At 34.6% G+C, this 24,998-nt stretch overlaps 6 protein-coding genes across 12 annotated transcripts; 3 read left to right on the top strand and 3 right to left on the bottom strand.

Moving 5' to 3' along the window:
• Positions 1-228: 228 nt before the first annotated feature.
• On the bottom strand, positions 229-840 carry LOC128880383 (ADP-ribosylation factor-like protein 16). Its single transcript, XM_054130413.1, has 2 exons — positions 608-840; positions 229-549 (listed from the first exon to the last, which is right to left on the bottom strand). Exons 1-2 carry the CDS (start codon positions 812-814, stop codon positions 229-231), a joined length of 528 nt encoding a protein of 175 aa, XP_053986388.1. The 5' UTR covers positions 815-840.
• A 1,936-nt stretch (positions 841-2,776) lies between these two features.
• Positions 2,777-15,582, bottom strand: LOC128880378 (uncharacterized). Of its 4 annotated transcripts, none has more exons than XM_054130409.1 (8): positions 9,950-15,582; positions 4,743-9,880; positions 4,082-4,288; positions 3,849-3,968; positions 3,509-3,766; positions 3,309-3,425; positions 3,165-3,236; positions 2,777-3,096 (listed from the first exon to the last, which is right to left on the bottom strand). In XM_054130409.1, the coding sequence occupies exons 1-8, from the start codon at positions 14,844-14,846 to the stop codon at positions 3,025-3,027; spliced, it is 10,881 nt and encodes a 3,626-aa protein (XP_053986384.1). In that variant the 5' UTR covers positions 14,847-15,582; the 3' UTR covers positions 2,777-3,024. The 4 variants fall into 4 exon arrangements, with proteins under 4 accessions (XP_053986384.1, XP_053986382.1, XP_053986383.1 ...); XM_054130407.1 differs by having other exon boundaries at positions 4,743-15,026; positions 15,164-15,582; XM_054130408.1 differs by having other exon boundaries at positions 4,743-15,026; positions 15,419-15,579.
• Positions 15,583-16,556: 974 nt separating this feature from the next.
• LOC128880195 (dihydrolipoyllysine-residue succinyltransferase component of 2-oxoglutarate dehydrogenase complex, mitochondrial) lies at positions 16,557-20,004 on the top strand. 3 transcript variants are annotated; one of them, XM_054130004.1, is made up of 10 exons: positions 16,557-16,697; positions 17,198-17,222; positions 17,368-17,419; positions 17,494-17,564; positions 17,640-17,767; positions 17,834-18,166; positions 18,262-18,437; positions 18,522-18,972; positions 19,044-19,183; positions 19,876-20,004. In XM_054130004.1, exons 1-9 carry the CDS (start codon positions 16,623-16,625, stop codon positions 19,176-19,178), a joined length of 1,446 nt encoding a protein of 481 aa, XP_053985979.1. In that variant the 5' UTR covers positions 16,557-16,622; the 3' UTR covers positions 19,179-19,183; positions 19,876-20,004. The 3 variants fall into 3 exon arrangements, with proteins under 3 accessions (XP_053985979.1, XP_053985978.1, XP_053985980.1); XM_054130003.1 differs by having other exon boundaries at positions 16,558-16,697; positions 19,044-20,004; XM_054130005.1 differs by having other exon boundaries at positions 16,585-16,697; positions 17,301-17,419; positions 19,044-20,004.
• Positions 20,005-20,351: 347 nt separating this feature from the next.
• LOC128880196 (26S proteasome regulatory subunit 4) lies at positions 20,352-22,395 on the top strand. The gene is made up of 5 exons (XM_054130006.1): positions 20,352-20,479; positions 20,762-21,323; positions 21,400-21,786; positions 21,862-22,097; positions 22,174-22,395. The coding sequence occupies exons 1-5, from the start codon at positions 20,477-20,479 to the stop codon at positions 22,306-22,308; spliced, it is 1,323 nt and encodes a 440-aa protein (XP_053985981.1). The 5' UTR covers positions 20,352-20,476; the 3' UTR covers positions 22,309-22,395.
• On the bottom strand, positions 22,317-23,638 carry LOC128880202 (uncharacterized). Of its 2 annotated transcripts, none has more exons than XM_054130013.1 (3): positions 23,502-23,638; positions 22,886-23,089; positions 22,317-22,802 (listed from the first exon to the last, which is right to left on the bottom strand). In XM_054130013.1, exons 2-3 carry the CDS (start codon positions 22,973-22,975, stop codon positions 22,407-22,409), a joined length of 486 nt encoding a protein of 161 aa, XP_053985988.1. In that variant the 5' UTR covers positions 22,976-23,089; positions 23,502-23,638; the 3' UTR covers positions 22,317-22,406. The 2 variants fall into 2 exon arrangements, with proteins under 2 accessions (XP_053985988.1, XP_053985987.1); XM_054130012.1 differs by lacking the exon at positions 23,502-23,638 and adding an exon at positions 23,205-23,344.
• On the top strand, positions 23,284-24,692 carry LOC128880197 (probable DNA-directed RNA polymerase III subunit RPC6). Its single transcript, XM_054130007.1, has 4 exons — positions 23,284-23,425; positions 23,551-24,169; positions 24,227-24,388; positions 24,480-24,692. Exons 1-4 carry the CDS (start codon positions 23,346-23,348, stop codon positions 24,552-24,554), a joined length of 936 nt encoding a protein of 311 aa, XP_053985982.1. The 5' UTR covers positions 23,284-23,345; the 3' UTR covers positions 24,555-24,692.
• The last annotated feature ends 306 nt before the right edge of the window (positions 24,693-24,998 follow it).

Genomic DNA, 24,998 nt, shown 5'->3' with positions numbered 1-24,998 from the left:
TAAAATGTTTGCTTAAGTTAATATAATAACGAATTATACTAATTAAAATTCTATGCTCTTAATGCCGAGTACCGAACTTTACAACTGATAGAATTTCTACATTTTGAGTGTAATAAACAATAAACCCATAAAATTCATCCAAAGAATCTCGATAATCTTGTAAGAATGAGTGTAAATAAACGGAAACATCCATTTTCAGGTATCATTATTTCATATGATGTATTAACTTCATTTGTTCGCATTTATTGCAGCTTTTAAAGTGATTGGATCAAATAACCAATCTCGTAATTCTTCGATACCTTGACCAGTCAACCCACTAGTTTCAAATATAGCGAGTTCTTGTGTAATTTCTTTCTTTAAACGCGAATATTGAAGCATGAGTAAGGCTTCATTACGCATTTGGCGATAAGAAAGATCCATTTTGTTCAATGTTAACGCGATTTTTATATTTTGTAATCTAGGCTCGACTAACAGAGAGTAAAGTAACACTCCAGCCGCGCTTATCTGACAAAGATTACTCGCATCCACTACATAAATGATTTTCTGAATCTAAAAATTAGGAAATTCATTTGTTTTTTTTTCGTTAGTCTCTTCTAAAACAAATTACCTTATCGAAGTAGTGTTTCCATATTGGCGCCATACTACCACCAATCTCTTTAATAATCATGTCAAATTCACCAGTACCATTTTTTACTGTAAAATGATTTATACCATTCGTAGAAACAGTATGAGTCGCGTCATCAATCTCGTCTCCTTGTAAATATTTCATGAGAAAGGTTTTGCCAGATTTAGCAGGACCAAGACAAAGGCACATTATTAAAAATGTATTAAACTAACAGAATATAAATGTTTTTATGTGTTTTATTTGTTATACTTTCATGCAAAATTGATAATCGGTTTCGTATGGATACAGACAAAGGTTTATTGATTTAACAAACATGTTTCTGTATGGAATACATATGTATAATTATGCATGCAGAGAAAATAATTGATGCAAAAAATTGATGGTAAAGATTGTAGAAGCTCAGAATTATGAAGTCCTGTAAACTAATACAATGTAAAGGACTATGTGACTTTAATATTAATATTAACAAATTCAAATTACGCGTGCTTTTAATGGAATTAATAGCCATCTAGCGATGATTAGGCCGAACTAATTTTCGGAATTCGGTCAGTGCCTCTATCGGGAAACAGTCCAAGTTTGTCCTCGATTAGTTCCTTTTTTTCACTGTTAGATGGCGCCATTTACACGGTTTTTTTTACCGACAGCTGTCGATACATTACTATAGTTAGATAAACACCATGTAAAATGGCGCCATCTAACGGTAAAAAAAGGGACTAATCGAGGACAAACCTGGACGTTTTCTCGATAGAGGCGCTGACCAAACTCCGAAAATTAGTTCGACTCATATACCGCTAGGTAGCAAATAACATGAAAGAGAAAATTAATCCTTCAAAAGGAATGCGCACGAATATTCAAATTATAACATTTTAAATTAATAATTTTTGCACGGCTTTGCACTGAAATAAGAGAGACAAGGACTTCGTGTAATTCATATCATATTACTTAATAGTCTAAAATAATACGTATATTATACATATATTATATGTATAATAGCCCCCCAGCCCAAAAACATTTATGTTGAAAATTATAATAATTTATGGTATAGGTTTTTCATTAAACGTTTCGTAACACTTCCATACATTTTAATATACAAAATTTTAAAACGGTGTACATGACTATAACTAATTTACATAGAAAATATGTATCTGGAAACAAGTGCCACAAAGTTTGTCATAGATGTGGGAACAATATTTTATTGTTACACATAACAAATACTAAATATACAATGAACTTATACAAAGTATAACGTAATATGATCATTGGCTTGCATGTAAATAGTTGTATAATTTTATAAGTACAATGTGTATTGGATGTAACGGTATATGTTATAGGTAAACTACACAGCAAAATACGGAATTGTATCCAATCCCTTTACATTTCATACTTTTTTTAAAAATTGTACATTTCATACAATCTATAATATAGATAAGTTGCCTTAACATATACATTTCATCGCAATCACATTTCGAATTTTTTCGCTTACGACATCGGGAGAAACGCATCTTTCTTTTTCCAACTGATAAATTAAAAAAAAAAAATTATTAATTTCCAAAATGTATCTTTCACACGCGAATCAGTCAGTTGTTAATCATACAGTATAATGAAAATAAAAATAATATCATCAAGGAATAAACTTGAATAGAACTTGAAAGATATGCGTTCTATCGATGCGATCAAAAACATTCTTCTTATTTACGTTATCGAAATAATATTTTTGTATTACTAACACCTCAATCCTTTGCACTTATTAAATGAATCATGGAAAGTTGTAAGCCATCTACGAATTTGATATAAAATAACAAATATGATTAATTAATTCTAGTCCTTATACTTATCATGGTACTGCTTGGTAAGTATGTAACATCATAGTAAAACAACATCGTAGTTCACTTTCCGAATATATATGCAGGTACAATGAAAAAACCAAGTGCAAAGGTTTAAGAATTTCAGAAAATGAAGGGTGCGTGCACTTTATTTCAGTCGCGCTCATGTTTGTATTTTTTATTAAAGGTCAACTAAAAAATATTTTCCCACGCGCACAAGGCACAGGAGGTTTGCCCTCAGTAGCGCGAATCGATAAAATGGAATAAAGATTTACCTACCGTTTTTATAGACAAGACTCTAGCATAATTCTCAAAAGTACTGTGAATATTTCGTTCTTATCACGACACCAATAATTTAATTTATCTACTTTTCTGTACAAACGTATTTATATTGTTTATGTGCACTTCTCTGTAAATAAGATTATGTATATATATTACATATTAAGTCGTTTGAATCTGTACAATCGTTTTATAGATGTTCCTTGCAGACAAGATGTACTCCTAAGTAATTCAATAGTCTGTCTTAGGAGCACGACTAGACTAAGATGTATCAGGTCGAACTTGGTTCTTCAACTTCTAGAGCAAAGCTCGTACTGAATGTGCCATTTGCCATGACTGCAAACGTTTATCTTTGCTACCAGCTATGATCTAAAAAAACAATGTATTTATTCTATGTTCAATAGCATTTTCTTTCATTTCCTTTTGAACTGAAATACCTTATTCTCTATGACTTCCATACTTAATAACATATTTCCAGGACCAGGTATACTACACACGAGTCGATGATCCTGTAAACAAAATGTAATATGAATGGTTCTTGTTAGGATCATTTCCTAATTTAAAGTAATTTCAATATTAACCTTTATATTAAATACATAAATATTGCCATCATAACAACCAGCAAATAATAATTGTTTGTACAGTCGCATACATACAATTCCTACGCCAGCATTGTATTGAATTATTTGATCACCATTCTGTAAAAAGTAGTGAGATAAAGAATGGTTTTCGTATGTAATACGGTAGAATGGTATTTATTGTACATATTGTTTCTACGAACCGTGAAATCAAAGACAAGTATAGATGTGGTACTCGTGCCACAATAAATCAGATTATTATCAAGCATCAAACTATACACCGTATGATTTTTTTGACCACAAATCGTGCGAAGAAATAGGCCGTTTTGAGCATCTCGTATTGTTATTGGCTGACTACGCGATGCTACAATAAGAACTCTTCGTGGACCCTCGTTTGTAGCTTTTAAAGCTAGTACAGACTTATCAGAGAATTGTATGCTATTTCCTTTGATAGCACCTGACTAATATATTAACCAATTATATTTTATGTGTAATATACATGCGCAAACGATATGAGAACAACGTTGACATTTTCTAACAAACCTTCACGTGGTAGCGTGATACATGGCCTGATTTAGTACCGATGAAGATTATCCCCCATGCTTCATCCATACACTGTATTGGACTACCTATATCTGCTGCATCTCTAAGTTCATGTCCAGTCTAATAAAATCCATACACAATACACAGTAGTGTAGAGAATATTTTGTGTTAATACACGTTTTACTTTTATATTAATATAAACATATTTTATTATCGTCTATGCTTTTACTTACCGTTACATTGTAACAACGTAAAGTTCCGTCCAATGAACCAGTAAACATCCACTCTTTGTTAATGTCTGTACTGTTTGCATTGTACACGTATAAACAAGTTACTGCTGCCGTATGACCTTTATAGATGTTTAATATTCCATTAGATGTTTGACTGTATCTATATATCCTGCCATCCTCACTTGCAGCTAGAAATGAATTCTCAAAAACCTAAAAGACATATTTGTTCTTGTGATTAATCTATTATGAATATTCAACAAAAAACCATAATCTCTCTTTCAATACTTATGTTACAGGTGCAATATTAATCAACTGATACATAAATAAGAAGAAATTCCACTAAGAATTGGGAACAACTGACTGCAAGTAGAAGCTGAGGTAAAGGAGAATAATAAGTGAAAAGCTTCGAAACTAGAAACTTTGGTGGCTTTATTTATACTATTCCTATGTATCTATACACTTATGAATTCGTGTGGAATATAAGCCTAACAGTAAAAAACCATATAAGAACCAAAAACATACAATATATTTTCTTTGATATTATTAAACAAAAATTTGTATCGTAAAATGTGTTCAAATAAAAAAAAAGAAAGAAAGAAATGACAAAAATCATGCATTACTTTAATATAATTTTTTTCTTCTGCACAACGGCTCAGTCCTTTACCTTAATATCTAAAATAGGACCTTTGTGGACCGTATATTGTGTCCTCGGTAAATTGTCAATTGTCTCTATCACAGTTGAGCCACATTCATTCTGATCTTGATTCTTGGTAACTATCTCAATATCTAATTTCTCTTTATCTTCTGAGATGTCCACAATAATTTGTTCTTTTGTCAAAACTGGTATTACTTCTTTATTGAGATCTGTATGCTTTTCTTTATCATTTCCTTGTAAATTTTTGGTTACAGATTTTGGTTTCCTTTTATCTTTGATCAAGCAAACCTCATTGGCCAAGGTTCGAGTTACATCATCCTGTTTTTTAATCAACTTTGGAGACCGACTTCGTGAAAATTCCGGTGTCGAAGTCGATACCTGAATATCGTGCATATGGTGCAAGGGTATAGATGAGTTGATTTTTGATATTCCATAAATATGTAATAAATTAGGATTCACGTTCGGTTTTAGAAATGTGTGCTTACTGTCCACCAATTTTACTTTGCAATTGATCATTTCCAGTATCGTATGTCTGCATTTCTTAATTATTTCTATCTCTTGATTTAAGATAATTTCATCATCTCGAGGTATAGATCGTTTTCTACTGACTATTTTCTGGATACAACGATTCTTTTTAACATTCGCCAAACTATTTTGAACTTCGTCGTGTGACAATGGAATAGGTGATGTACTTGGGATCATTTCTTTTTTATGTTTAGATACTAGCGCAACTTGCTCAGTATCTGATACAATTTCCTCTATGTCAACGATATTCTTTTGTAAGTTAGATTCTTTATTTGTTTTATCGATATCGTCTAAATTTTCAACCAAGGTTACTTCCTTGATTTCTAGATTATTATCTTTCATGGTTTGCTGTACAGAAGATATCGTAGGTGAACTTTCCATGCTCTGTGATTCTACACTGACCAAATCCTCTTGTTCTCCATCGTTTCGTAAATCTTGAGACTTACTTTTAGATAATAAAATAACATTTTCTTCTCTTCGTAATAATTTAGATTCAGAGTTTACTTCTGCACTGTCCACGTGCTCTTTGTCCAGGCATGCATTGTCTACATCGGACGCATAGTTTTGCTTACCTTCATCTGATGATCGTCTTTCTGATCTTCTATAAAGAACTTCTGTCCTGTTTTCCGCCACGGCATTTATTACTTCGTCCACATTCTTCCAAAGTTGTTGATCGTCGTTCGTTTTCTCTAGTTGTTGGTTTAGAGAACTTAATGTCTTCTTCCTGTGATGTACCTTCTTCGCGTACAGAGCAGATAATGGTAACTCCTCCTCTTCAGGAGTCAAAGCGTTCACGGATGGCTGCAGATTTCGTATTATCTTTTGCTTTCTTCTTCTGCGTGCTTCTATTCTTATTCTTCGGGTTTTTGCTATTTCCTTTTTATACGTTTCCTCCAGAAGAGCAAGACCAGTAGCAGGCTTCTTTTGATCGTCGCTTGGCGCCTGAAAAAGAGAGTCCCAAGTACTATCATCAGAATATATGGACGATCTCTCAGGTGTTCTGTTCCCTAGTGTTTTTGTTACTGAACTCGCCGTATCCGTATCATTTAAATTTTCCGATGCACATTCGCTGTCTTTCAATGAAGAAGCAGTTTCATCGACTTGGTCCATCATCTTTAACTTAACAAGTTCATCACAGCAAACTTGAGATTCTATTTGTTCAGTGACCTTTTCGCTTGTTTCTTGTTTTTTACTAGCTTTTTTTAATATTAATTTCGCTGTGTCGATAGATTGTTTCTCTTCTGAAGGTACAGACTCAGGCTTGTCATCGCATTTTGCTTTTTCTGTACTTTTATGCTTCTTCCTTTTCTTGAAAGTATTTCCAATCTCTTCGTCATCAAAACTACGAGCTCTTTTTTCGGCATGGTGTTCATGTTTGGATACCTTAGATTTATTCATATGTACAGGGTTTACCACGGTATCCTTTGGGGGTACAGTTTCTGTGGCTATTTTAGAACATTGGTTCGTTACAGGAATGGCATCTATGTTCTGAATTAATTGATCAGTTGCTAAAGTATCATTTTTCAGCATTTTATATAGAGTCATTTTCTCTGTCATTAGTTTGTGAATCTCAACGTCGATCTCAATCATCCTAGCCATGATAGCTTCCTTGGTAGTTGGATACTTAACTTTTACACTATCAGATTCCACTGCCTCCTCTATCGCCTTCTTGGAAATGTTACGTTTTTTCTGATGCTTATGTTTCAATCTATGTTTACTTCTCACCTTATGCAAGGCTTTATCATCTTCCCTTCTATCAGACTTGCTCGAAGATTTCTGATCTTTCATTACAATGTGATTATAACGACTAGAGTTTATCTTATTCCTAGAACTGTGGTTCAATACTTTGTTGTTACTCTTTTCATAACTGATAGGTCCTTTGTCCAATATTTTTTTGTTCAACTCGGTAGTTTCTTTGATCGTCTCTACCGCATTCTTAAGGGTCTCTAAAACTCTCTCGTTCGACTCGGAACTTTCACTGTACGTGTTTTTGTTTACCTTTACGACTCCCTTGTTTAGTACGGAACTTTCCTTATCTATTTTTTTATTTAGTTCCGAAGTTTCCTCGTTCGGGTTTGTACATTCAACATTCATTTCAGGTGTCGATGCTGTAACTCCAGATAAATTTTCGAGCGACATTGCTAAGGCAGTTTTCGCTACATTTAAAGTTGTCGGTATTTCAGGAGTAGCAGTTTTCGACTCCAAGTCAGAAGATTCAAAATTATGCTGTAAATTATTCCCTGATATATCGGTATCAGGAAGATTCTTTTCTGTAATAAGCGGTACATTTATTTGTAATTGAGAAACTGCAGTTACATTATTTTCACTGTTCTGTTTTCTATTAATAGATAATTCTTTGATGTTAGAATTTCTGTCGATAGACGTAGATTCTTCTGCTTGCTCTACAGACATTAGATCATCTGTATCAAAAACATCTGATAGTTGTTTGAAGACTATCGAGTTAAAGTCCGATGATTTAACATTATCTATCGAACTCACCACTTCTGGCAAAGGTCTGCTCGAAAATATATCAATATTTTTTGAGATACAATCATCCAGATCTAAATCAAGGTTGCCCAATTTCTCGATTGATTTGTCATCTGTATCATCGATGTACTCGTCCAAAACGATGAATGGTTCACCATTCTCATCGAACGTACCCTGACTATCCGATTCAAGTATAGAAGAATTATCCTGGTTTACGCCAGTGTTATTATCCCGTGTCTCTAATGGTTTTGTAACAGTTTCAATGTTACTGGTTTTAATATCGTTTCTAGCGGTACTTGATTGCTCTTCTACCGAAGTCTTCTCTGATGCTGGTTCATTCATTTCCTCCACTTCATGTCTTGACCCCTCATCAAGTTCTTCGTTAAGACATATCTTCAACCATTCTTTGGGATCTTCTATTGCAGGTTTTTTGATATCTCCTTCAATGAGGAAACCTTTAAACGGACTGCCTGTACTATCAGGAGATCTTACTTCGTCTTTTTCAGCTTTGCTAAAGTCATCCAAGGTTTGCAGATCTTTCAACGCAGATGTAGACGTGTCGTCATCTTGATCATCTTGATTACTTAATTTTGTTTTTGAATCGCCAAGAACTTTTAAGTCCGTTCTTAGGTCTGGCGTAGAATTACTATCACTTTTTACGCTGTTATTTAAATCGTTATCGTCTTTCGGGGAATGTATCTTTTGATCGATACAACATGGATTTTCAGTAGAAAATATTCGATTTGCAGTGTAAATTTGTATTTGAGTATTATTGAAAGAAAAAACTTCTTCCTTTACTTCTTCCTTATTCTCTTTTTTATCTAATTGTACAATAGCGTCAGGTTCAAACGATGTACCGTTTACTTCAAAACTTGGAGATCTACTTTCTCCTATCTCCTTGACGCTATTTTCTTCCATTTTCAAATTTATTAAATCTTTGTCGTCCGTAATCTCAATTTTCCCTTGATCCGTAATTTGCTGATTTCCCCGATTTCCATCTTCAACTACATTTGTAATTTGTTGATTTTCCGTAATTCTTGTATCAATATCAGTTTTTACTTCATCATTTTTTGCATCTCTTTTATCGTTCTTTTCTACGATTGTAAAATCACTATTAATCAATTCTTTATTAATTCTGCAGTTAATATGCTCGACCGCTACATTCTCAGCGCGTACTTCCGATTCTGAGGAATTTTCTGTCTTCTTAATTTCAGCTTTATTCGAATGCTTCAAATCTTTCTCAATTAAAGACTTAGATTTCGGTGACTTCTTCTTCTTTTCCGTTGGTTTCTTATCTTTTTTTAATTTTAATTCTTTGCTCCCTTCCGATCGAATATTTTTGAATTTGTTGGTTTCATTCGTAGTTGGAAGTTTCTTCGACTCTACTGATTCTACTTTGGACTCCCCTTGTATTTGAAGATCTACTAATTCGTGATTAACTATCTTTTCTTGCGCTTCATTCGGTGGTTTTGCATCGCATTTGTGATCCTTAGGACTATCCTTAGGACTATCAGAATCTCTAAGAGGAACCAACTCAAAAGTCACAGGTAAAGTGAACAACCTTTCTGTATCTTTAACTTTCGCTGCTGACCCTTTGTTAGCGCTCTTAGATTGTACAGGAGTCAAAAGTTGTTCGTTATTTTGGGAGACGCTCGTATGCAAAAGCTTCTCCGTCGAACTATCTTTTTCTGTATCTTCTTTGTTGGGAATTTCCAAAAAGGAAGAATCTGCTGATTGACTCGTTGATTTTACATTAACCAATCGTGGATCCTTTAATTGCACTTTATTTATATCTACCTCCGTTGCCCGCAACTTATTCATTGTAGTTAACGTTGAAATTTCATTGACTACCTTTATCTGTGAATCATGCGAGTTGTAAGGCAATGAAACCGAAACACCAAGATTTTCATTTAGCTTGGCTTCCTCCTTCAAGCGTCTTTGCAACGCGCGTTCCTTGTACACCTTTATGTCTATTTTTCTGTAACCACTCTTAGTTTCTGACGAAGAAATACTTGTTACTGGTGCTTTCTGATCACTGCTGTGACTGCTTATACTAATTTCAGTAACGGGATTTATAACATTATACGACGCTGTGTTCGTTGTATCATCACTGGTAGTTTCAGTGTGTGATTGTTCTGTAACATTTAAAGATAGATTCAGTTGAGGCAAAGAGTTGTTTGGAGGTAAAGAAGTATCTGTCTCACCATCTTTATTTTCTTTTCCATTACCCTTGTTGTCTGTTTCGTTGGTATCTATTTCACTACCTTTGTCCTTTTCTACCTGTTCTTCAATGTTCTTTGTGTTAGCATTCACAACAACTTCAAATGGCTTCTTTATAGTGTTTTTCTGCATCAGGTCGTTGAACTCTGGCATCTGTTTGAGTTGTGCCTTAGTCTTCGGGTGCATTGTCACAGAAATGGCAGTCGAGTGTGCCTTGATTTGTGGCGGCATCTTATTGCAGGTGATCACAGGAAATTGTTGCTTTTCTATCGCCAAACTTTGAGATTCGATTTGCGAAATTGCCTCAGTCATTTCGTAAGTTGTAGCAGGTACAACAAGAGTGGTATTAGTTTGGGGAGAAAACGTTTGAGGAATAGTTTCTTCGGGTGTATTCAGTGGTTCCTCCTTGATGACTACCTCCTTCTTTATCTCGTCTTCCGTCAGCAATCGAAACTCTTCCGGGTGTTCGCTGGTCTTCGACATGTCCGAATGCGAATTTCTATTCCTCCTTCTTCTCTTCTTTTGTTTCTCCCTCCTGTCCCTTTTTCGTTTATCGCGTTTGCGTAGTTTCCTATCCTTATATTTGCTCTTCTCCATCCACTTTTTCTCTATTTCAGCAGCAACCTCGTCTCTGATCGTTTCGTTCAGCGTTTTCTTCTTGGCAATTTTCTCGTTCTCCTTGATCACCTTCAACAATTTTGTTACATCAGGAGCAACAGTCTCCTCTTCTGTGTCACTCGTGCTGCTGGTGTTGGAATCGCTGTTGCTGTCCGATTGTTCTGTTCTTTCAACGTCCTCCAGGTCATTAGAACGAGGGATACTACATCTCTTCGGGTCATAAGCAGGAGGCTCGTGAGATAAAGGACTCATGCTTAAGCGCCTCATGTGTGAATCGGACGAATAGTACCTTTGAGATTGACAATACTTACTGTCTCTGTTTAAGTTCTCGGCACTGTTAGAGGAAGTTTTACGCATAGTCGAAACTGTCGTAGCATTCACCGATCCATACTTAGCTTCCCATTCTTCTTTTGTTAAATTTCTACACATGTATTCGTACTTCTCGGATCTAAATGTATCTTCTTGATGATTATTCATATCATGATTATTATTCCACATTTCATGTCTGAACATGTCTGGATCCTCTTGTTTGTTTCTATCCCTCCTCTCAGATCTAAACCTGATTTGGTCCTCGGAGCTGGATTTGCGTACTCTCGTGTTAGCTAAGTCTGCGCTTTTGCTGAGCGACTTGGCTCGTGCGATACCAGCCGAGAAAATATCATCGAGATCAGCCACCGTCGAATTAGAAAACTGAGCATTATCTTCAGAGGGTTTTGTTACAGGTTGTATCTGTGCTGGAGTTCTTGTCCTTTCTGTAACCTGCGACAATATATCATCCAAATCTGCTTCGTTAAATAATGGCGTCTGTAATTTGTGTGTAGCCTCGGCTTCAGAATTCGACTTATTTAACAATGATTTTTTCGATGAATTCATATTTTCAAGGGTATCTTCTATAGGATCGAGTTGCAATACTTCACTAAGATGGTGTATAAATTCTGTAGGTAAATCAGAAATACCTACTACAGCACTTGGATCTAACATTGCGTTTAACTGATTCATAAATTCTTCTCTATCGTACTCTTTCATTTTTTCGTCTTCCGTGTTTCTCATTTCAATCGACATAGAGGATCTCTTTTCTTTTACCAGATGTTTCATTGCAATGTCGAACTTACGAAGGCTCGAATTGTTAACCATATTGCAAATATCATTTTTACTCATTTTCAGAAAACGATTGATTACTCTACCCTTCCATGAAGATTCTGAAATAGGAGTCGGTACCTTCCTAACTTCTTTCTTTGATTTTGGAATCTTTTGTAGACCTATGTTATTGGATAGCGGTATATTCAAAGAATATGAATACGTCTTTTGTGAGTCTTTGACATAATCTTGATGGTGAGATCTATCATTCGATTTGTCGACCATAGGTGTTTTTGTAATCTCCGTGCAGCAGCGTTTTAAATTCGTGTTAAGACTATACTCCTTTTCCTGACTTTTTATTTGATTTATATTGTTCCTCTTACGATCGAAAGAATACTTTTTAGACTGTTTCTTTTCTTTACAAGAATTTTGAGTCGTAAGATAGCGAGAAGCCTCCTTATTTTCAGGAATGTTCACGGTAGTTCTGTGCCACTCCTCTGGCTTTTGTATTATCTTTGTTTTAGAATTTAAATTAAATACCACTTTGGGGCGTATTTGATCATCAGTCAATATTGTATCATCGATATTTTTAGTTTGAATTTGTACACTTTCCTCCTCGTCCATTATTTCGACTTCCCTTTGTTTTTCAAGATTTAGTTCTGGTCCACAAATTATATTTTGTTTACTCTTTTTATTCATATTATCTTTTTTCTTTTGTTTCTTCACAGTATTTACATTTGTTTGATTTATTGATAAACATGGTATATCTTCAATTGGTACAGGAATTTCTGATGGTGTGAATGATGCTTCAGACCCTGATGGTCCACCTTGATTCATTTTCATTATTTCTTTTGCGAATTCCATTGCTTCCTGCATGTCTTCCAATCCATCATCCATGTTTATAACTTGATGATGATTGGAATTTTTTTCTGACAAAGGCTCTTGTGGTGGAAGTGGGGGAATTTCGGTGATATTTATAGGCGGAGGAGGTAGTGCAAATTCTTGCACCATTACCTGTCCACTGTTTACCTGTGACAAAACAGGTGGAAAATTAACTGGTAGAGCAGGTATGAAACCCTGATGCGTAGGCATCGTTGGCGGGGGATGCGAAAAATTTGCTGTAACAGGTGTTATGTTGAGAACTGGTAATTGCGAAGTTTCCATTATCTTCATTCCCATCATGTGGGATCCAGCAGGATTTAACGGAGCAATTAATTTAGAACGTTCTTGAGAAGAAAGCCTCGGATCGAAGATCGGCGGTGGTTGTAAAGTTTCATCCCGTTTGTGAATTTTCGGTGGTGGTTGTTGAGGATTAAATTCAGGTAAATTTTCATTAGTCTTCGCTATTACATTTGAGATTTTAGGAGGTGGCCCTCTAGGGTCAAAGGCAGGGGGTTGCATATTTTCCATATTATTCAGAGGAGTAGTTTTCGTTTGATTTCTCGAATCTAAAGGTGGCATAGTCTGTGCAATTTCTTGTCTATTAGATGGCTCAGTCGCAGACGTTGTTCTTATATTTGGCGGAGGTTCGCTAGGATCGAACTTAGGAGGCAGATCTTTAGTAGAAAATGGCACTACTGTAAGGTGCTGAGAGTCATGGCTTGTGGCAGGTACATTGTGTGTAAATGGTGGTGGTGCGCGAGGGTCAAATGCAAGTGGAACTAGATCAGTTGGGTTGTATTCGTATGGTATTCGAGGCATTCGATTACCATGAAAGGGTAATCTTTGTGGTCCCCTAAAAAATAAATTGTTTCCATTCTGTTGAAATGGCCATCGATTCCTTGTTCCAGGAATTCTTGGACCAAATCTGGGAGGCACGTTAAATACCCTTTGTTGAAAAGCAGGTGGACTATTTAATTTCGGTGCTTCGTTATAAATTGAATATGTTGGTGATTGTGAATCACGCACGATGTTCGACTGAATATCTTCGCTAGGAGGCGGAAGATATACCGAATTGTTCTGCAAAGAATCAGAAGTATTGGCCGAAATTTGGCAAACTTCTTCTTCAGGTACATTATCTTGTAATTGGTGTAAATCTGATTCCAAATGCTCATTTTGTTGTAAATCAACATTCGTAACCTGTATAATATCTGTATCTATATTCTGCTTATCTAACTCCAATGTATTTTGCTTTTGCGACGTGTTTACTTCTACATCATCTAAATCTAATGATTTTTCATTTATTAAATCATCAGTGGGTTTTGTTGGTGTAAAATTTAATATTTTCTCATCTATATTCGAAACTGATAAGGTTTCATCAGCATTATTTTCATCTGAAGATACTACAATTTCTGTGACATTATTACATTGCAAATGTAAGTTTTTTGAATTACATTCAAAGTTAGGTAAATTATGAAATATTTCTTCCTGATTATTTGACTTACACAAGACATCATTTTCATATACAGAATCTGATATTGTCAAAGATTCATCTTGATCTTCATTTATGACAATATGCTCATTATTTGTACTTGCATCTGTAGTTTTACCTTCAAACGTAATTATAATATCATCGCTGTTAATTTTATCTTTAACATTGTCAAACTTATTACTGCCATCAACTTTACCTATGTCTCTGAAATCTGTATAACTTAAATTAAGTTCAGATGGTTCGTGTCTAAGTTCAGGAATACCCTTGGTCAGAGTACTCTTTTCTTTAAAATCAGGATTTGGTAAAATGGATAAATCATCTTCCCAAAAATTTGTAAGCTCTTCCGGCTTTATGGACGATAATTTCTGCTTTAATTTGTCAGCTGTTTCTATAATTTTTTTTTGCCTTTCCTCTTCTGAGCCAGGCAGAACAGGAACCAATACAGGTTTTTCATTTTCTACCACCTGCTCTTCTCGAGGTCCTGGCACCCTGGGTCCAGGATTTCTTGTTAAACAAAATTGAGAAGCAGATGGTCTACCCCTACCATTATTACCTTTAACTGCTCTACCTCTGTTATTTTGTCGAAACTGTAAATTTCCCCTGTAATGAGGTCTTGGAACAAAATTTTTGTTTTTTTGCCATGGTGCAAAATTTGGACCTTCTATCCACTTTTCAGGTCCAGGTAACCTATGCTGCGGCCATGGATGATTAAAGTTAGGAAATGGAAACCTGGGTCCGGTAAAGCCATTAGTTGGACCATTCGAACGAGCACCCCGTGGTCCAAAGCCTCTTCCCCTGAATCCACTGCCACTCATCACACTGTCAATTCTGACACTTTAATTATCGTAGTGCATCTGGGCCTACAGTTCTTTTAACAGTCATGTGACTCCTACAGTGCACTAACTTAGTTACAGGAAGGTTCACATACTGCATAATTTATCCTGTTAAGATCTCGTTACTTTGTACAAATAAACACTGTCTGGAAATTTGTAAATCTGTAACAAGACACATTTTGATATTTTCTCAGGTATTGTCACAAACGTTATTAAAAATGACAACCTATTATGAATGTCTTGATATCGTACAGAAGATATCAACATAAAAAAGAATGTTTTGCTATATTATTCTTAACCTTTTTTTGACGAGATTATTTTGTTATAGCGAGTTTCACTTGTAACGAATATTACGCTCAATGTGGATACGTATTTCGGATACTGTCATCAGGAACAATATGTAATCTCTTCGGTGCATGTGAAATAATAACAAAACGACGTGCACGTATCATTCAAATATAATCGCCATGTTGCACAATAAATCTCGTCAACCTCGATAAACAACACACGCTTTGCTGTCAAATAGTTTGCATTCGACTGTAATATCTTCTTACATTTAAACGTTTTTTACGCGATAGCCAACAACCAAACACATTCGCGTGTCGCGCTCATAATAAATACGTTCCCGTATACAACCACCGCACCGTAACTGAATCGTTCAATTAGATCTTCGCTCTTCTCTATTCGCGTTTAAAAACCAGAACCCAGTCACGAACTCACAAATGTCATAGAGATCGTTCTTAATACTTTGGACCATACAGCATGAAGTCTACAATAATTTCTCTATAAAAAGTCCTCACGAAATTGTCTCAGAATTCGACAAGTTTGACAGAAAGTAATTTTAGAATACATTTTTTTACGATTGCATAGTGTGAATTAATAATCCACTTACAAAGTAATTTCAAAAGTAACCTTTGTGACAGGTGGTGCCAGGATCATCGTCACAGCCACAGCTATCACAATTCGTATTGGGTACATCCAAAAAGGCACCGCTCACTAAGGCACCCTGTGAGCGGATGAGCTTACCAATTTTTCGCTTTTAAACATAACGACCGCTCCCTAATATCAGCCAATCACTGAACTAATACCGGTTTTATTACTAGTGGCGCCATCGGTTTCGAAACGCCCAAGTTTGTATTGGGAATAGTTCCTACTCTTGCTCCTAGATGACGCCACTGATATTTTTTAAGCAATTATTTTTTATTTTTCATGAATACATAATTAATACAACCTTTTGGATTTATACTAGTATAATGTATTATTTCAATGTATTGTTTAAACATCTATCTGCTTTTACAAACATAAATGAAGCTTTAAATTACAAACTTTAGTTAGAGGCGCCATCTAAAAGCAAGAGTCGAAACTATTTTCACTATAAACTTGAGCGTTTGGCCATCGATGGCGGTACTGGTATTAAGACCAGAATTAGTATAGTTCTGTGATTGACTATTACCAGAGGGGTGTTACCATGTTTGTGAGTGGTCACAAAGCGGCTTAGGAAACGATGACTTTCTGGATGCAGATCGCGTTCGAATTTCAAAATGATCGTAACGTTTAATAGTGACAATTATTATTTTGCTTCCTGTCTTGATCAAGTGCGCAGCGACGAATTTTTACTAATTTCGGAACCCGCTAAATGGCAAATTTTTGAACACGTCGCTGCGAATTAGCCCCACTACTGAGTGTACGGCCCTGCACTGCTTCCTCACCGTCACAAGTCTCGTGAACGAACACCTGAGCATAATTTTCCGCTTGAGGATGGCCGCGATGCTGTCCAACTGTTCGCGGTTCGTGCCTCGTACGATAACACGAATTAGTATATCACGAACGAAGGTGAGTTCTTTAGCGTAATTACAATTTCCCTTTGTACGTTAACATGAAACATCTGTGACACATGCATTAGGTAAGAAGAACCTAACGCCCTTTTCAAGTAGAACCTGCCACCAAGGTTGTTGCAATACTACCCTTACCTTTCGGATCGATTATATAATATCTCCTTAACTCTTAATGTACGAATGATTCGATCCATTGTCTGCGTAATCTGTCAATGAAAAATTATTAATTTCTCTCGGTCGTCGAACGCGAATGTCTCTTTAAATAACCAATTAGATCCTGGTCAACTTTGAGCCATTTATAGTTGACAATAACATTTCTTTTCTCTGATAGAAACAATACCTATTTTTATCTTGCTTCTCAAAGTGCATGTTGGCATGTATCATGTATGAAAGATAGTACAAATTCATTGTGTCAAGGTTCATAATAAAAATGTATATCACATTTGAATAAGTTGCACAATATACAATATACAATTATATGTGTTGATATTTTTTCAGGTTGTGAGGTCTTTATGTAGCCAAGGTAAGACTAATTGGTATTGAAGATAACGCATTAAGAAAGTGGTGAGATATGTTGAAAATCTAAAAATTATCTTTATAGAGAGGCATATCAACGTTGGGGATAACCATGAACGTAAACTACTAATTGTATCAAATCATTTTTGTAGGGCGCATACTATTTATCCACACCGAACATGTGGTCAACAAGAACTCTCAATTGTAAGTTGATAAGTACATAAAAAGTATTGAACTATCCTAAGATTATTTAATGTAAATTTTTAAAAAACATTCAGGTGTACAAAATATAAGAAATTTCACTATCGGATAGACCAGCCAAAACATATACATTCAACATCTACGTTATGTAAGTCATCTTTGAACATTCAATACAAAAAATAGTACCTTAAATTCTGATATTATCATTGTATGTATATGATAGGGGAAATAAGGGAAGTTATGGTACCCGCTTTCGCGGAAAGCGTAAGCGAGGGAGACGTCAGATGGGAAAAGAAAGTCGGCGATCAAGTCAAGGAAGATGATGTCTTGTGTGAAATTGAAACAGATAAGGTAAATTAATCTGATGAATAACGTTCACGTCGTGTAGTTAGTAAACTTACAATAATACTTTTGTAGACTTCAGTTCCTGTGCCAGCACCAGGTCCTGGTGTTCTGAAAGAGATCTTTGCAAAAGATGGTGATACCGTAAAGCCAGGCCAAAAATTATGTACCATCGATATTGGTGCAACTGGAGGAGCTGCACCAGCAGCAGAGGCTCCAAAGCCAGAAGCACCAGCTCCTCCACCCACTCCTGCGGCGGCACCTCCTCCTCCTCCGCCACCACCACCACCATCACAGGCAGCCGCACCACCGCCTCCAGCAGCCGCACCACCGCCTCCAGCAGCTCGTCCTCCGCCTCCACAAGCACCTAAAGCCTCTATGCCAGTAGCTGCCATTAAACACGCTCAGGTAAGAACTGTCGTACACATAATTCGGAATTAATAATAAATTTTCCCTGTTTTTTATTATATTCTATTATTTATGAGAAATTTGGAAATTTTTAGTCCTTAGAAGGTGCAAAAGTTCAACTGCCACCTGCTGATTACACACGCGAAATAATCGGTACAAGGACAGAGCAACGAGTAAAGATGAATAGAATGCGATTGCGTATCGCGGAACGACTAAAAGATGCTCAAAATACTAACGCTATGTTGACAACGTTCAACGAAATTGACATGAGGTTATTATATATTGACTATAACATCGATTTTTAATATAAATTTCTTTTTATTGTTTCTAATAAAATTGTTTTACTTTGTTACAGTCGCATCATGGAATTCCGTAAAGTGCATCAAGAAAGCTTTACGAAAAAGTACGGTTTAAAGCTTGGATTCATGAGTCCATTTATTGCAGCAAGTGCCTATGCATTGAAAGATCAGCCAGTCGTAAATGCTGTAATAGACGGCACAGATATAGTTTATAGAGACTATGTTGATATTAGCGTTGCAGTGGCAACTCCGAAGGGTCTCGTTGTTCCAGTGATCCGCAGCGTAGAAAACAAGAACTTTGCAGAAATTGAAATCGCTCTAGCAGCTATAAGCGATAAAGCAAGAAAAGGCAAGATATCTGTAGAAGATATGGATGGTGGTACATTCACAATAAGTAACGGCGGTGTGTTCGGTTCTCTTATGGGAATGCCTATTATCAATCCACCACAGAGCGCGATACTTGGAATGCATGGAGTATTTGATAGACCAATTGCACTTAAGGGCGAGGTAATTAATAAATTATATTTAAATTAAATTTTGTTAGGATTATCGTCGTTAATAATATTGTTACTTTGTAGGTCGTAATTCGTCCAATGATGTATGTAGCTTTGACATACGATCATCGATTGATCGATGGGCGTGAGGCTGTGATGTTTTTGAGAAAAATCAAGGAAGCAGTCGAAGATCCCAGAATTATTTTAGCTGGCCTTTGAACATCGTAAATATTTTCATTCAGTCGCTTCGAATACGCCTCTCATCACTACCAAACCGTTTTGTACGCGTTGTATTATATTCTGTTCGTTGAGATTTTTATTCAATACTCAAGATACTCTTGAATACTTATCGATCATTGTGATAAACGAAAGTAAAATATCAAATTGGGGAGACAACTTAAAATGTCTCTTCTACTTAACTCTTGTCTAATCGTGGAAGTATTTCGAATCATTCATGTTACAGTATTTAAAGATACGAATATTTCTACAAGATAAGTTATAATTTAATTAAAATACTATTTTCTTTCATGTAACATTTCTAAACTCGAGTCAAAGCGCAATATAACAACATTTTATTGGCATGAAAGACCAAATATTTATTTTAATATTCTTGTGGCTCAAACTTAAGACTATTATATATTAATCTACAGAAAAAGAAGAAATTAAACGTTACGTAATACCTTTTCCACAATTAAGAATGGACATTTTTCGTCGGAAACTGTAAATTGCCTTCTAGCCATGTACATTGAAACGTTCTTCTTTTATATATGTTTATTATATTGCTGGACAATACTATTTTGTTATTTAAATTTTACAGTACGTGGTGTAGAGATTGTGTGAGACGCGTGTTTAACTGTTTCAGGAATTAAGTAAAACAGATGCAAATGTTTATAACAATTATTTTATTGTTTTTAAGTGTATTTATTTTCATTTGGATGGCCTTGATCAGCGAGACGTCATAAAGAAGCGATAGCGAAACAGCTAGAGGGTACTTTATTACAAAGATAAATGTATCTAACTAATAAAATAAAATTTCACAAATCTATGTGTTGTCAACATTGTTGAACTACATTCACGGATATTGTGAATTGTATGAAACATTTCGGAAAAATAAAAATAGAAAGTTATTCCCACGTTTTCTGTGCACGTAAGACTTAACGAAGGCTTTCATACCTATTTGATAATAACTTTGCAATTAGTTATGATTATCGTTGAACGCACACATGTAAATTATTGTTTATTAAAATAAAAATGAATACTGTATTATTGCGTAATAAGTTATTTATTGTTGTTGGAAGTATCGCTATATTTTAATAATTTAATTCTCTCTATTTTACACTTTAATGTTTAACTATTAGGAATGTTTTCATAACTTAATAAAATAACTGGGCGAGTACTCAATGCACAGTATATCGCATTGCTTCGATATCTCGTAAAGGTATCGAAATCACAGTCGATCTTGCTCGCCCACCGGATGACTGTGCCGTTTCGCTAAATGAGCAAACACTGGATGTGAAATGGTAATCTTTAATAACTTTCAAATTAAATGTAAAATAATGAACTTTCATTGTATCAAACAGTTTCTACTAATTTATACTGAAACAATCAACAAAATTTTCTACAATTTAAGTCTATTATTGTTTTTAAAATAGATATTTGCTTTCCATTTGACATTTTAGGTTAACTTTGTTTGCAATTCAAACTTGATCGCGCTGAATTATGAACTATATAACAAATTGTTGCATTATATTTTTTGTAATTGAAATTAAAGTTACAATTGCGTATTGTAATGTTTATAATAGGGTCAAGAACAATCTGGTACTGGAGGCTCAGGAGGCGACAAGAAAGATGACAAAGACAAAAAGAAGAAGTATGAACCTCCTATTCCAACAAGAGTGGGCAAGAAGAAGCGACGTATTAAGGGACCCGATGCTGCTTTAAAATTACCTCAAGTTACACCGCATACACGGTGCAGACTGAAGCTATTGAAATTAGAACGTATAAAGGATTATTTGCTAATGGAAGAAGAATTTATTAGAAATCAAGAACGACTGAAGCCACAAGAGGAAAAGAATGAAGAAGAAAGGTCTAAGGTTGATGATCTGCGTGGGACACCCATGTCTGTTGGAACATTAGAAGAAATCATTGATGATAATCATGCTATAGTTTCTACATCTGTTGGTTCAGAACATTATGTATCAATTTTATCATTTGTGGATAAAGACCAATTAGAACCTGGGTGTTCTGTATTATTGAATCATAAGGTTCACGCAGTTGTTGGAGTTTTGGGTGATGATACAGATCCTATGGTTACAGTAATGAAGCTAGAAAAAGCTCCACAAGAAACTTACGCCGATATTGGTGGTATGTGTTAACATTTGTATTAATATAAAATTTCTCACCATTATTTATTAATATAAAACATCTTATCATTATTTAGGTCTTGACACACAGATTCAAGAGATTAAAGAGTCTGTAGAATTACCTTTGACTCATCCAGAATATTACGAAGAAATGGGTATTAAACCACCTAAAGGAGTTATACTTTATGGTCCACCAGGAACGGGAAAAACATTATTAGCTAAAGCTGTAGCAAATCAAACCTCTGCAACTTTCTTAAGAGTTGTTGGATCTGAACTTATACAAAAATATTTGGGTGATGGTCCGAAACTTGTGAGAGAGTTGTTTAGAGTTGCAGAAGAACATGCTCCTTCTATTGTGTTTATAGATGAAATAGACGCTGTAGGTACGAAACGATACGATAGCAATAGCGGAGGAGAACGTGAAATTCAAAGAACTATGTTAGAACTTCTCAATCAACTTGATGGTATGAATAATAATTGAAAACTTGCGGTGAAGTATCTTATAAATTTAATGATTAAACATTGCTTTATTTGTTCAGGCTTTGATAGCCGAGGAGATGTTAAAGTAGTCATGGCTACAAACAGAATTGAAACTCTAGATCCAGCATTAATCAGACCAGGTCGCATTGATAGAAAGATAGAATTTCCGCTACCCGATGAGAAAACAAAGAGAAGAATTTTCAGCATTCATACTAGTAGGATGACATTAGCGCCTGATGTAAACCTGGCAGAATTGATTATGGCTAAAGACGATCTTTCAGGTGCAGATATAAAGGTGAAGTTTTAATTAATTAATATATGAAGGTAGAGAAATTTTTACTTCATACTGAAAAATATTTTTTTATTCATAGGCTATATGTACCGAAGCTGGTTTAATGGCCCTGCGCGAACGTCGTATGAAAGTTACCAGCGATGATTTTAAAAAATCTAAAGAAAGTGTTTTGTATCGGAAAAAAGAAGGTTCACCTGAGGGACTATATTTATAATACTATAATTATAATTAAGTATTCTTTACTTCTGGTTCAAGCATACAATGTTATACATGCTAATAAAAATAAACAAAACAGAATGTTTTAATTGCCTACTAATTATCATTGGATGGTTGTGAAATCTGATTTAATATTCCTAATATATCTGATTCGGTAATATTCAACTCTTTCATATGTGGTTGAAAATATTGACATAATGTTTCAATTACTTTCATGGAATGTGTTCTTTGTTCATTAATAATTTGTGGAAATGGTTTCTGTGTATCATCATTTTTATTCTGAGATTCCATCTCACATATGTAACATGCTCCTCTTCTAGTTTTATCAAGAATTTTGTTTATACTCGAAGGATACTCTGTATCCTGCGTATTTAATAAACTTTTAAATTTTCCTAGAATGAAAGCAGTTTTAAATGCTTCTTCGTATCCTTTATCAAAGCCTTCTTGAAACACAGAATCTGCGCCATTTTCTATTCCTTCTCTATATCCAGCCTTAAGAAAATAATAATTATTTATTTTATAATGTTCAAAAATAACAATAAATGACAATAACATTAATCGTATATAAACGATACCTTTTTAGCAGCACTCGTAATTCGATTCCAATCTTTAGTAGCAATATCTAAGGATTCTTCAATTTGCGATGTATTAGAAAATTTGTCCATATTATATGAAAATTTTCTTGCATTTAATATATTATTAATTTATTAATATATTCCGCGTAAAGATAAATTAATTCGTTCCATTCAAGGTGTTATTGAAACATTAGATGGCATTTTCTAAACATAAAAATAGGTTATGTATAAAATATATAGTAAATATATATGTATATATATAGAATCATTGGCTACGTAATATTAATGTATATTTAAAGATTTTAATTATAAAATTTACATAACGTCATCTAACACTTTAGCCACATAACAATTAGAAGTTTATTAAGAACAGTGAAGAAGGAAGAGTTGTATTTATTTTGATTGTTTATATCGAGTTATACACTGTATATAGTATAAACTTTGACGTTCAAAAATTTCAATGGAAGCAGAGGCTGGTACTTCAAAGGAACAAGATGGAAATTCTGCAAATTCTAATTTACTCGATACGATTGAGCAAAAGTAAATTCTTCTTTCTTTTACGAAAAAATATTGTAATACATCGTGTAACCGATAGGTTATGTTTATCGGTACTTACGAAAATGCGATAAATAAAATACAACATGCTTATTTCATTAAAATTTCAGAATTATTGCACTAGCACAAGCTAGGCCAAAGGGTATATCCGACAAAGACTTAACAACCGAAATGCCAGACTTACAGCCTGCTCAAAGAGCTCAAATTATAAATAAACTTTTATCTCTTGGGCATTTTGATTTATTCAAGCAAGGTGGCTCCTTATTGTATCGTTTGAAAGATCCTTCAAAAGCAAAAATAGCTAAAGGTGCAGATAACGAAGAAAAAATTGTATACACAATTATCGAAGAAGCTGGAAACAAAGGCATATGGATTCGCGATATAAGATTTAAGTCTAATCTAATGCCAACACAATTGAATAAGATATTGAAAAGCTTGGAAACTAAAAAGTTCATTAAAGCTGTTAAGTCTGTGGCAGCTAGTAAGAAAAAAGTGTATATGTTATACAATTTAGAACCGGACACATCTGTAACTGGAGGTGCTTGGTATCAAGATCAGGATTTTGAAGCAGAATTTGTTGATGTTCTCAATCAACAGTGTTACAGATTCTTGGAGAAGAAACGAGAACAAATGAGTGCTTGTAAGGGTGGACCAATTGCAGCTAGAAATGTTACATTTGCTTCTTCTAAAGAAGTGTGGAAATTTATTTCTGATTTAGGAATAAGCAAGGTTTGAATAGTAAATTATTTTTCTCTGGATAGCATGTATGAACATCATTATTTATAGGTAAAATTATCAGTTGAAGATTTGGAAATGATATTAAACACTTTGGTTTATGATGGAAAAGTAGAAAGGACTCTTTCAGGAGATGGAAGTAATTTATACAGAGCAATAGAACCATTATTAAGTTCGCCTGGATTAATTAAATCTGTTTGTGGTGTTTGTCCTGTAAGATTTCATACATTTTTGTATAAATTTAAATGCAAATTTAATTACATTATTAACCATTCAATGATGATATAAAAATATTTAAATACAGGTGAGGAAAAACTGTTGCGATGTCGGTGATGTTACACCTACAAAGTGTCAATATATAACAGAATGGCTGGAATAATGTTCTTCAATAAAGAATATCAATTCGAAATAATCATTCGCCCATTTTTTATATTGTTCATCACTCATATTCGAGTACTTGGTACATGTATGTTTGCACACTATTCTGAATTGTATAATTATATCATACATATATACGTGGTTAGAACTAAAAATACAAAATTTATAAAATATAGTTTTCGTAAAACTCGTAACGTGAACATATACGAAGCTTATTCGTTTGATAAATCGTGAATATTCATTCCCGCCAAATTTAGCGATTCGATGTATATTTTGACCGGATCCTGGCTACCAACTTCAGAAAAATGCATTGGATTTATTTCAGCATTAATTTTTTTAGAGCAATCCGCCTTATACAAGAAGATGACAAAGTACAGATAGAAGACACATTTATTGGATGGAAAAATGTCTACTTATGGGATGTAACATTAATATCGCACGATTC

The sequence above is a fragment of the Hylaeus volcanicus genome, chromosome 7 (genome assembly GCF_026283585.1).
Source record: "Hylaeus volcanicus isolate JK05 chromosome 7, UHH_iyHylVolc1.0_haploid, whole genome shotgun sequence".
Classification (NCBI taxonomy): domain Eukaryota; kingdom Metazoa; phylum Arthropoda; class Insecta; order Hymenoptera; family Colletidae; genus Hylaeus; species Hylaeus volcanicus.
Note: the sequence above shows the minus strand (reverse complement) of the source record. Positions and strands in the feature narration are given on the sequence as shown.

Coding starts and splice junctions, on each gene's coding strand:
- LOC128880383 (XM_054130413.1), bottom strand. CDS start 814: ATGTGCCTTTGTCTTGGTCCTGCTAAATCTGGCAAAACCTTTCTCATG. Junction 550..607: donor GGAAACACTACTTCGATAAG/GTAATTTGTTTT, acceptor CCTAATTTTTAG/ATTCAGAAAATCATTTATGT.
- LOC128880378 (XM_054130406.1), bottom strand. CDS start 14,846: ATGAGTGGCAGTGGATTCAGGGGAAGAGGCTTTGGACCACGGGGTGCT. Junction 3,969..4,081: donor TACGTTGTTACAATGTAACG/GTAAGTAAAAGC, acceptor GGATTTTATTAG/ACTGGACATGAACTTAGAGA. Junction 3,097..3,164: donor TGGAAGTCATAGAGAATAAG/GTATTTCAGTTC, acceptor TTGTTTTTTTAG/ATCATAGCTGGTAGCAAAGA.
- LOC128880195 (XM_054130004.1), top strand. CDS start 16,623: ATGGCCGCGATGCTGTCCAACTGTTCGCGGTTCGTGCCTCGTACGATA. Junction 18,438..18,521: donor TTCAACGAAATTGACATGAG/GTTATTATATAT, acceptor ACTTTGTTACAG/TCGCATCATGGAATTCCGTA. Junction 18,973..19,043: donor CAATTGCACTTAAGGGCGAG/GTAATTAATAAA, acceptor GTTACTTTGTAG/GTCGTAATTCGTCCAATGAT.
- LOC128880196 (XM_054130006.1), top strand. Junction 21,324..21,399: donor AACTTACGCCGATATTGGTG/GTATGTGTTAAC, acceptor ATCATTATTTAG/GTCTTGACACACAGATTCAA. Junction 21,787..21,861: donor ACTTCTCAATCAACTTGATG/GTATGAATAATA, acceptor TTATTTGTTCAG/GCTTTGATAGCCGAGGAGAT.
- LOC128880202 (XM_054130013.1), bottom strand. CDS start 22,975: ATGGACAAATTTTCTAATACATCGCAAATTGAAGAATCCTTAGATATT. Junction 22,803..22,885: donor TTACGAGTGCTGCTAAAAAG/GTATCGTTTATA, acceptor TATTTTCTTAAG/GCTGGATATAGAGAAGGAAT.
- LOC128880197 (XM_054130007.1), top strand. CDS start 23,346: ATGGAAGCAGAGGCTGGTACTTCAAAGGAACAAGATGGAAATTCTGCA. Junction 23,426..23,550: donor CTCGATACGATTGAGCAAAA/GTAAATTCTTCT, acceptor TTAAAATTTCAG/AATTATTGCACTAGCACAAG. Junction 24,170..24,226: donor CTGATTTAGGAATAAGCAAG/GTTTGAATAGTA, acceptor CATTATTTATAG/GTAAAATTATCAGTTGAAGA.